Raw genomic sequence first — 11,382 nt, forward strand, 5'->3', positions numbered from 1 at the left:
TTTTTCCGAAACAGGGTTTCTCTGTGTATCCCCAGCTGTCCCTGAACTCACTCTGTAGACCAGGCTGGCCTCAAACTAAGAAATTCGCCTGCCTTTGCCTCCCAAGTGCTGGGATTAAAGGCGTTTGCCACCACTGCCCAGGTTAATATAACTTTTAATACTTTAAAGCAACAGTTAAGGCTTTTCTAGTTTAAATCAGTTTTAATTGCAGTAATGAGCATTTATATTTGGAAAACAAGATTTATTTTGTGTGTATGAATATTTTGTCTCTATGTATATTGCACCATGTGAGAGTGTCAAGTTCCCTGGAACTGGAATTACAAATGATTTTACGCTACAGTGGAGGTGCTGGAAACTAAAACCTAGGTCCTCTGCAAGAGCAACAAGTGCTCTAAACTGCTGAGCCATTTCTCCAGCGACAGTAAAGAGTTTTTTGTTTTTTTTTAACATGTACTCTGAACATGTATCTTCCTTATGAATTGTATAAACATGGTCATATATTAGTAAATTATGTACAGTATTCCCCTAATAGAGAATAGAAGTTTATATAGTGATCCCTTTAATGCTGATGGTTTATTTTATATACTTCTTTATTGGTTTTATTTTACTCTGTACATTTATTTACATATCAAGAAATTAACAAGGAAAGTGAATAATAGACTATTTCTATTTGAAAAAGAAACCTTTATTTTTAGCTAACTTACTTTACTCTTTTAAAGTAGGGCATAAAATGCCACATTTGAGCGAAGGAACCAAGGGTCAGCAAGTAGGAAGTGGAGGTGATGGAGAACGCTGGGGCTCAGACCGAGGGTCCAGAGGCAGCCTCAATGAGCAGATCGCTCTTGTGCTCATTAGATTGCAGGAGGACATGCAGAATGTCCTTCAGAGACTTCATAAACTGGAAACACTAACTGCTTCGCAGGTAAGCTATTGAGTTTATCTCATTGTTATCTTCTGTTTTCTGATTCTATAAAGAAGTGTAAAAACTGTCTCCATGAGATTTGCATAAAATATATCTTTGTATTCAGATTTGCAAAAATACACATTTTCACAAGTTGACATAAATTTAAAAAATTTGTTAACAATAAAATCACCTAGTTTTGGACATATTGTTTAAGAAGAGACTGGCCTAAAAGATGGGTGCCGTTTCCATTAATAGAAAAAATTCTAGAGTGTGAGGTTGAGCATTCCAAAGGGCTAGAGAGCATAGTTAAATGGCTTAACTTTCACAAGACCCGGGTTCAATCTGCAGTACTGAAGAGAATAAAAAGTCAGCACATTGGAGTTACTGATTGGATACTTAGTATTAGAAGAAAAATTTTTACTAAACACTTAAGTGTAAAGAACTAATAACAAAATCTTTACTAATACATAATAGTTATTATTAAAGTGTCAGTTTTAGCCATGCACATACCTTTAATACCAGCATGTGGGAGGCAGCCTGGTTTTCATAGACAGTTCCTGGCCAGCTAGGGCTATGTAGAGAGGCTCTGTCTCAAAAAAAAAAAAAAAAAAGTCATTTTTGAGTAGTAACTGTTTTCTACTTGTATTGTGCTGGCTAGAGGCAATATATTAAATTGTTAATTATTTAGGGTAAGTTAGTTTAAGGTTAAAAATATTGAAAACTAGAGACCAGAGACCAATGTAGATTGATAGTTTGAAGATCCAAGGATGTTAAAACCTTGAGATTCCTGAGAGTGCAAAATCAGAGTGCGTCTCTGATTCTTCTGCTTCTTTTTCTTTTGTTTGTCTTGTCCACTTCTGATATAATTGTTTTGGTTTGTCTTATATTATCATCCCTTAGAAGTCTGTTCTCTTTTTTTTTAATTAGATATTTTTTTATTATCCCCCTTCCTCGTTTCTTCTCCGAAAACTCCCTATCCAATCCTGCCTCCCCCTGCTCACTAACCCACCCATTCCTGCTTCCCTGTCCTGCATTCCTCTACACTGGGGCATCGAGCCTTCACAGGACCAAAGGCCTCTTCTCCCATTGATGTCTGACAAGGCCCTCTGCTCCATATGTGGCTGGAGCCATGGGTCCCTCTATGTGTACTCTTTGGTTGGTGGTTTAGTCCCTGGGAGCTCTGGGGATACTGGTTGGTTCATATTGTTCGTCCTAAGGGGCTGTAAACCCCTTTAGCTCCTTGGGTCCTTTCTCTAGCTCCTCCATTGGGGACCCTGTGCTTAGTCCAATGGTTGGCTGAGAGCATCCACCTCTATTTGTCAGGCACTGGCAGAGCCTCTCAGGAGACAGCCTTATCAAGCTTCTGTCAGCAAGCACTATTGTTCCACACTAGTGTCTGGGTTTGGTAACTGTATATGGGATGGATCCCCAGGTGGGCCAGTCTCTGGATGGCAGCCTGTTCTTTTCTAATGAAATAGAAATGGAGTGGATCTGAGGGGAGGGGAGGTGAAAAGGAGCTGGGAGGAGTGGAGGGAGGGGAAATTGTCATTAAGATATATTATGTTAGAAAAGAATCTATTCTTTTCAGTAAATTTATTTTCAATCTATTTATTTTCAATCAAAGGGAAAATTGAACCCTGGAAAACAAAGTACAGTAGAGACTGAGGTTATAGCTTGGTGATACAATGTTTTTCTAGCATATTCCAGGCCCTGGGTCCAAATCCTAGACCACAAAAAAAAAAAAAAAAAAAAAAAAAAAAAAAAAAAAAAAAAAAAGGAAAAGACACTATATCTAGTCACTTATAAAAGTCCAAGAAAAATAGACATCCTAGGTTGTTGAACTTTTTCTTATACAAATTGCTATTCTTCTAATGAATAAACCTGATATAGGTACCAGAAACTGAACTTAGTGCCTCTGGAAGAGCAGAATGCTCTTAAGCACTGAGCCATCTTTCAGGCCCCCAACATTTTTTCTTTCTTTTTCTTTTTTTTCTGGAGGGGGGTGGTTTTGAGACAAGATGTCTTTGTGTAGCTTTGGCTGTCCTGGAAATAACCTCTGTAGACCATATGGAATTCATAGGTATGTACCTGCCTCTGTCTCCTAAGTGCTGGGATTAAAGGCATTTCTCACTGTGCCTTAAGCTGTAGCCCAGGTTGTCCTCAAACTTGTGATCTCCCTGCCTGTGCTTCTTCAGGACCACCATGTTTCTTTCTTTTTAAAAATAGCTACTGAACCCAATTAGTGCTGTCCATATGCACAAGGGTGGGAAGCCATCACCACAACAGGAATACTTACTATTCACCACATCCTCCAAGAGCGAGCCCTCTATGCAGCTTTACACTTTACACTTGTGTAAAATGGGGATCCATCAGCACCTCTCCCATTCATGCTAGAATTTTGGCTGGCTTAATCTTATCCAGGCATTGAGCATGTAACAACTTGTTGCTCTGAGTTTATGAGTACAACAGTAAAGTCTTGAAGACAATAGTTCATAGCATTATTCTGTATCCTCTTGCAATTCTTTTACTCAAAGAAACCCTTAAGACTAAGGGTTGATATAGATGTGCCATTTAGGACTGAATTACTCTCAGTACTTGAGCAGTTATGAGCATCTGAACATCACCATTGAGGAAGTTTCTCTAGCTAAGATTAGAACTAGCACTAATCTATGTAGAAAACAAATTTAGAAGTAATTTGGATATCTCCATTTAGTAAAACAACAATACTGTGTTCTTCCCTGTGCTCTGCTGGGCCAGTGGGGAAATAATGGGGTGGGAGGGAGACCTGTGTCCTGCCAGAGCTCGGGTACTCTGGGTGGGTGGGCAGACTCGGGAGACTGCCAGAGCTCTTCATACTGTGGGGTGGGCTGTGGGAAGCTACAGGATCCCAGTCTGTGGGGGTGGGGAGGGAGCAGTCCCATGGGTTCTCAGTCTCAGATATCCCAGACCTGTTAGATATTGCAGAAGAGCTGAGAATGAAGTGGGGGTCCTGGGGACAGCTCAGTCAACCCTGGGGCCGAAGGGAGAAAGGGGCAGGGAGAAAAGGGGGTGCACTCTGTTCCTGTGCAGTCCTCAGTCTGTCTTGCAGCTGGAAACCCTGGATGGCCTTCCTGCGGGAGATTAGACACTGCTCTTTAGGAAGCCTAAGCCATCGTTCCAGCATGGTGAATCTAGATGAAAGGAAGCAGTCCATAGTTTTTAGGCTTTATTGTAGAAAGCAGAGAGAGAGAGAGAGAGAGATTGAAGGTAGAAAAGTAGAGGCCAAGAAAAGAGCAAGAAGTTAAGAGAGGAGGGGTCAAGCAGACCTGTTTATAGAGGGCTAGGCTATCTTTCTGTTCCCAGGTGTAGGGCATACCTCGCTGTAGTCAGGTGACTGTGGGGGTGGAGTCCAGCCTGAATACTGGGAGCTTGGGGCATTGTCTAAGTGATAGATAGCAACAGAATAACGGAGTTAGAATGCCTGTGGTGTCCGGCTGTCTATGTCTAGGGCATAGCTTTACTGTTCTGTCCCTTATAGAATTTTCTACTGGGTCTCCTGAGTAAGCCTCACTTAGCCAGAACACATACTGCCTTTCATGGTCGAATACCTCCCTAGGTCTGTGACCTTCCTAGCTATGGGCCTTTGGCTAGGTTTATAGTATCAGACATAATTAACCTCCTGTGTAACAGGACTCATATAGATTTAGGAACTGTTTGGTTACTTGGCATTTATGCCACTATTGCACCAGAGGTTACATCTTCCTGTCATGACAGTATTGTGTATTCAGGGTCCAGGGTTGATACCTTTTCTCCCTCACTGGCTGGTATAGCATATGCTGGAAGTATGAAAGCTAGCCAGCAGGGAATAAGCTTTCAGGTCAGTTTCTGATTGATTTCTCACTATCCTACAACCAAAGTGTCTTCTCTTGAATGATCTCATTGATCATTCTTTTTCTCTAAAATTATAGTAAGTGGAGAAAGTGGAATAATGTTTTAAATACATAATCTAAGAGAACTTGTCTTTGAAATGAGCTAAATTGAAAACTCAATTTCCGTGGCGCACGCCTTTAATCCCAGCACTTGGGAGGCAGAGGCCGGTGGATTTCTGAGTTCGAGGCCAGCCTGGTCTACAGAGTGAGTTCCAGGACAGCCAGGGCTACACAGAGAAACCCTGTCTCGAAAAAAAAAAAAAAAAAAAAAAAAAAAAAAAAAAGAAAACTCAATTTCCTAGATTAGCTGAAAATTTTTTGCTTAATTTAGATTATATCTCGTAGTGATATGGAATATAGTTCATTTCTTGTAAGTACATATTGTTGGCTCTCAGAGACAGCATGGGTATTGTTTATAGTCATTTAAGTAATATTAAGGCTGCAATTCTCAAACATGCCTACAAATTGATGATATGTATGGAAAGCAGATTAAGCAAAGTTATAGAGCTGATAAGGTTAAAAAAATGTAGATAAAAATACTATAAATATATGAAATTATATATACATATAAAAATGAAATTGTGGAAAGATTAAATAAATAATTTTAAAAATAATTTAGAAATAGTGTCTGATATATCCCCTGATGACCTCATTGTAGTCAAGGATGACCTTAAACATCTGATCCTCCAGTCTTTATTGCTGAGCTCAGGGATTGATTACAGGTGAACCAACTCTTGGCTTATGTGGTTCAGGGAATTAAATACAAGTGATTTGTACATTTTTAAGTAAGAACTTTACCAATTGAAATATATCTTGAACATCGATTTGAAATTTTATTTTTATAATTTCATATGATTTAAAGTAATATCAACAATATAAGTTATCTGTGTACCTCACAGATTTAGGACCACAATGGTGCTATACAACTCCCAGTATAACTGAACATGAATTTTTTTTTTTTTTTTTGGTTTTTGGTTTTTGGGTTTTGGGTTTTGGAGGCAGGGTTTCTCTGAGTAGCCCTGGCTGTCCTGGTACTCACTCTGTAGACCAGGCTGGCCTCGAACTCAGAAATCCTCCTGCGTCTGTCTCCCAAGTGCTGGGATTAAAGGTGTGGGCCACCACCGCCTGGCAGTGAACTTCTGATCCTCCCTCCCTCCACCTCCCGCACACTGAGATTACAGAGATGAGCCACCCTATTGTACATCCACCCTTCCATCCCCCATAGCTGTGGTCAGTGTAGGCTTTAGTATAATCAAAATTTAGCACAAAATGAGAGAACAAGAAAACAAATTTTTTCTTATTTAAAATGTTATATGGGGATACAGCTGTAGCATAGCTGGTAGAATGCTTGCTTGCCTAACATGCATGAAACCTTGGGGTTTGATTACCAATACTGCATAAATCAGGTGTGTGTGCGCGTGCAATGTGGGACAGCACAGGGAGGCAGCAAGGATTAGGAGTTCACATTGAGTTATATTGGGACTTGTAGGGCCAGCCTTGGTTAGAGACCCTTTCTTAAAATAGACACAAACAAAAAAATCCAAAATTACACATTTCATTCTGTCAAATCTTTTACTTTTGTTTGTATTTTAAGGCGAAATTATCTTTGCAGACAAGTAATCAGCCCTCCTCACAGGTAAGAGTTTTAAATAAATTTTAAGATATTCACATTTTAGGAGATACTTACCCTTTAGAACAGTGAAGCTAGAAATATATTTGGAGTTGTGACCCCTTTGGCTTTTGCCCATTTTTTCCCTTGAGAGTGTTTTACTTTATCCTGTAATAAACTTATTTCCTGTAATAAGAAAATTAGATGTTTCCTTAAGTCTTAGAAGTCTGCTTACTGAGCATAGAGGAGAGGTTTATTACTAGTTTTATTTATTTGAATTATGTATTAAGAATGTCTTCAAGTCTCTCCATGTGGTATTTAAGAAATAAATGACAAGCTTATTTTATTTTTTCAGAGACCATCTTGGTGGCCCTTTGAGATGTCCCCTGGTGCATTAGCTTTTGCTATTGTATGGCCTTTTATTGCTCAGTGGTTGGTGCATTTGTATTATCAAAGAAGGAGAAGGTAATACTCTAGTTTTCTACTTGAAATAGTACATGCAGTCTTATAACTTGCAGTAGACATAATTTGCAGTGGTAATTAAAGAGATAGGTCCATTTTATACATACATTGTCATTGTGAATATCTGCTGATCCTGACACCAAAACTACCTTGGAAAAGATAATCTGTGCATTTTTAAGTACTTATAAAAGATAAAACAATTTTCACTCAAATATGTGATAGATTTGTAACACCTTTATGTAACATGATAATGACTATATGCTTTTTAAGTTTTATAACTAATGAAAATATCATGCTTTTAAAGACTGTTTATTTAGAAATAGCTTTAATAGAATTTCAGAAGCAGGAGTCATTGTTTGGTAGCACCTGTTCCTTTATAATTTCTTCATATGTATGCTTTTTGAAGATACAGACACTAACTTAAATCACTTCTACAATAGTCATGTATTTTACATGAGTTTTACCATCTCCTTTTTTTCCTCTCCTGCCCTCCCCCACCCCTTGGTTTTCTGAGACAGGATTTCTCTGTGTAAGAGTCCTGGTTGTCTTGGAATGTACTTTATAGACCAGCCTTGAACTCATAGAGATCCACTGCTTCTGCTGCCTCAGTGCTGAGATTAAAGGCATGGGCCACCATACCCTGCTCAATCCCACTTTTTATTTTTAATTTTGTTTGGGGTATAATAGGTGCAGAGCCTCAGGGACTCATAGTAGGCAAACCATCTACAATTGAGATATACCTTCTAGCCCCGCAAAGCTTCTTTTCATGTTTCTTTTGTAGAAAGCCAACAGTTAGGGCTATGGAGATAGCTCGGTTGCACAGTAAGCATCAGTTCAATTTTTAGTACAGAACAGAGTTGGGCATGGTTGCACATGCTTGAAATACCAGTGGTAAGGAGGCCGGTCAGGAGCCAACTAGCCTGGCCTACTTGAGTTTCACTGCCTCCTTTAAAATAATGATCCTCAGTCCTCCTAATGCTGTGACTGTGACCCTTTAATACAGGTCATTGAAACATTATTTTTGTTGCTACTTCATAACTGTACTTTTGCTGCTGTTATAAATCTTAATATAAATATTTGTATTTTCCAATGGACTTAGGCGACTCTTGTGAAAGGGTTAGTTGAGCCTAAAAGGCCTTGTGACCCACAAGTTGAGAAGCACTGTTTTAAACCATGGATAGCCACTAAGGCAGCAGTTCTCAATCTGCCACAGCATCAGGAAGGTTGAGAGAACCAGTACTCTACAAGTGACATCTGAAGTTGACCTTTGCTTCTATATACAACTGGCATACACATATGCACCTACACACACATAAACACATAGACACATTCAGCTCCCCTCCAAAGATGCATACACATATGCACCTACACACACATAAACACATAGACACATGCAGCTCCCCTCCAAAGATGCATACACATATGCACCTACACACACATGAACACATAGACACATGCAGCTCCCCTCCAAAGATGCACACACATATGCACCTACACACACATATGAACATAGACACATGCAGCTCCCCTCCAAAGATGCATACACATATGCACCTACACATAAACACACAGACACATGCAGCTCCCCTCCAAAGATGCACACACATATGCACCTACACACACATGAACACATAGACACATGCAGCTCCCCTCCAAAGATGCATACACATATGCACCTACACACATAAACACATAAACACATGCAGCTCCCCTCCAAAGATGCATACACATATGCACCTACACACATAAACACATAGACACATGCAGCTCCCCTCCAAAGATGCACACACATATGCACCTACACACACATAAACACATAGACACATGCTGCTCCCCTCCAAAGATGCACACACATATGCACCTACACACAAACACATAGACACATGCAGCTCCCCTCCAAAGATGCACACACATATGCACCTACACACACATGAACATAGACACATGCAGCTCCCCTCCAAAGATGCATACACATATGCACCTACACACATAAACACATAGACACATGCTGCTCCCCTCCAAAGATGCACACACATATGCACCTACACACACATAAACACATAGACACATGCAGCTCCCTCCAAAGATGCATACACATATGCACCTACACACATAAACACATAGACACATGCAGCTCCCCTCCAAAGATGCATACACATACATAGAAAATAAGAAAGTGAAATTATTTGAGAAGTTTGACATAGAACAATAATTTTTTATTTAAGATTGAAGCAGCTTGCCAGGTGGTGGTGGTGCACGCCTTTAATCCTAGCACTTGGGAGGCAGAGGCAGGTGGATTTCTGAGTTTGAGGCCAGCCTGGTCTACAGAGTGAGTTCCAGGACAGCCAGGGCTACACAGAGTAACCCTGTCTTGAAACAAAAACAAAAGAAGCATCTTATCACATTGTGAAGGGTTAAGAAGCAAGTGACATATCTACACATGATAATCCATGCCTATAATCTCAGCACTTATGTGGTGGACACAGGAGGAGCAAGAGTGCCAGGCTAGGTAGCTGCATACGGAAGAAAAATTGTTTTAGTAGTTAATAGAAAATTGGACTTTTTTGTTTATTTCTTTGTGTTCGTTATTTCTTGAGTTTGACTTCCAGTCTTAGCCTAGTAACTTGAAAATTGTAGTAACTCAGTAATTCATTTGCCTTAGTACTTCACTGCTAGCAGAAGTCTAGTAAAGGAGGCTTACCATTTCTTCTAAGTGTCCCTTTGGTTGTTCACAGATAGAGAAGCAGTAATAAAGTTTTCTGCCTTATTATAGAGTTTTTCATGTTAAGCTATCTTTCCCATGCAGATTGTTCGGTACAGTGTGTTTAAACACAGTTTACTTATGTATGTGGCAGATGATCCTAGGAGGGAGGCAGAACTAAGTTTGATAAGGAAATGAGTTTTACGGTTGAGGAGATTTAGGTACCTTAATCTGGCATTTTTTTATAATTTTTATTTTTTCTTTTATTGAAAATAGATTCATTTTTCATACATTATATCCTGATTATAGTTTCCCCTCCTTCTAATCCGCCCATTTCCTCTCAACCTCCCTTCCCTTACTGATCCGCTCCTTTTCTGCCTCTCATTAGAAAAGAACAGGCTTCTAAGAGATAATAACCAAACAGGACAAAATAAAATATAGTAAGTGAAGCAAAAAATGATCATATTGAAGTTGACATGGCAATTCAACAGGAGGAAGAGTCCCTAAAGCAGACACAAGAGTGAGAAATCCACTTATTCTCAGGAATCCAAAAGAAAAACTAAGTGCAAGCACCAGAGGACCTGGTGCAGACCCATGTAGACCCTCTGCTTGCTGCTTCAGTCTGTGAGCTTACTTTGCGTAGCTGATTCATGAGGCTCTCTTCTCCTGGTGACCCTGTTCCCTATAGGTCTTGTGGTCTTTCTGCCTTCTGCTCTTCTTCCACAGCATTCCTTGAGCTCTGAGAGGAGGGGTTGATGGAGTCCTCCAATATAGACTCTGAATTATTTCTGGCTGTGGATCTTTATATTTGTTCCAATCTGCTGCCAGAGGGAAACCTCTCTAATGACTAGATAAGGCACTGAACTATTAGTATAGCAGAATCATTGGGAATCGTTATATAGATTTTTTTCCCTTGTAGACCAGTTGTAGTATTGGTTTTATCCTAGACTTAGCTCACTAGTCTCTTGTTCTTGGTTACCCAAGCAGTGTCAAGTGTGAATTCTTTCTTAAGGAGTAGGCCTTAGATCAAATCAGGCATTGGCTATCCATTCCCCAACATTCTGTGCCACTATTGTCCTGGACCCCTAACCCCAAATAGGGAATAGATCTAAATGGAGAAGTCTCAATAGAGGAATCTCAAATGAATGAGAAACAAATAAATGTTCAACATCCTTAGGTTTCATGGAAATGCAAATCAAAACTACTTTGGGGTTCTATTTTACACTTGACAAAATAGCTAAGATCACAGATATAAGTGGCAGCTCATATTGGCAAGAATATGGAGCAAGGAGAATGCTCCTCCATTGCTGGTGGGAGTGTAAACTTCTACAGTCACTTGTAGACACTTAGTGCTATTGCCTTTTAGAACCACTTTCACTGTATCCCATAAGTTTGGTGCCTTTTTATTTCTATTGAATTCTATAAAGTAAAATTCCTTTTTTCAATCTTGACCCACTTTTTTAAAAAATTAAATATAAAGTTGTTCAGTTTCAATGAGTTTGTAAACTTTCTGTTGTTTCTATTGTTGATATCCAGCTTTAATCTGATAGGAAACATGGAGTTATTTCAATTAATTTTCTTGTATCTGTTGAGACTTGTTTCATGTCTGAGTATGTGGTTAGTTTTGGAGGGAGTTCTGTGAGGTGCTGAGAAGGTATAGTTTTTTTGTGTTTGGGTGAAATGATCTGTAAATATCTGTTAGTTCCATTTGGTTTATAACATGTTAGCTCCAGTATTTCTGCTAGTTTAGTATACTGTTAAGTATGTATGACCTGCTGACCATTGATACCTATTGAAG

General features: G+C 39.4%; 2 protein-coding genes across 8 annotated transcripts in view; one reads left to right on the plus strand and one right to left on the minus strand.

Annotated features, from left to right (window-relative positions):
- Acbd5 (acyl-CoA binding domain containing 5) overlaps nt 1-11,382 on the plus strand; it is a 41,178-nt gene that overhangs the window by 26,652 nt on the left and 3,144 nt on the right. For 4 of the 7 annotated variants that reach the window (XM_031369187.1, XM_031369190.1, XM_031369186.1 and 1 more), the window contains 3 exons: nt 720-922; nt 6,407-6,448; nt 6,777-6,886. In XM_031369187.1, the coding sequence (XP_031225047.1) occupies nt 720-922; nt 6,407-6,448; nt 6,777-6,886 (355 nt within the window). The remainder of the gene's footprint in view (nt 1-719; nt 923-6,406; nt 6,449-6,776; nt 6,887-11,382) is intronic. The other 3 variants (XM_031369189.1, XM_031369191.1, XM_031369184.1) reach the window with 1 other exon arrangement.
- The window catches only part of Mastl (microtubule associated serine/threonine kinase like), a 47,320-nt gene continuing 36,542 nt past the window's right edge, over nt 605-11,382 (minus strand). The window contains exons 12-13 of the mRNA XM_031369181.1: nt 1,415-1,490; nt 605-967 (exon numbers count right to left, since the gene is read on the minus strand). Of these exons, the coding sequence (XP_031225041.1) occupies nt 1,417-1,490 (74 nt within the window). The 3' untranslated portion in view covers nt 605-967; nt 1,415-1,416. The remainder of the gene's footprint in view (nt 968-1,414; nt 1,491-11,382) is intronic.

The sequence above is a fragment of the Mastomys coucha genome, unplaced genomic scaffold (genome assembly GCF_008632895.1).
Source record: "Mastomys coucha isolate ucsf_1 unplaced genomic scaffold, UCSF_Mcou_1 pScaffold15, whole genome shotgun sequence".
In the NCBI taxonomy this organism is placed as follows: Eukaryota; Metazoa; Chordata; class Mammalia; order Rodentia; family Muridae; genus Mastomys; species Mastomys coucha.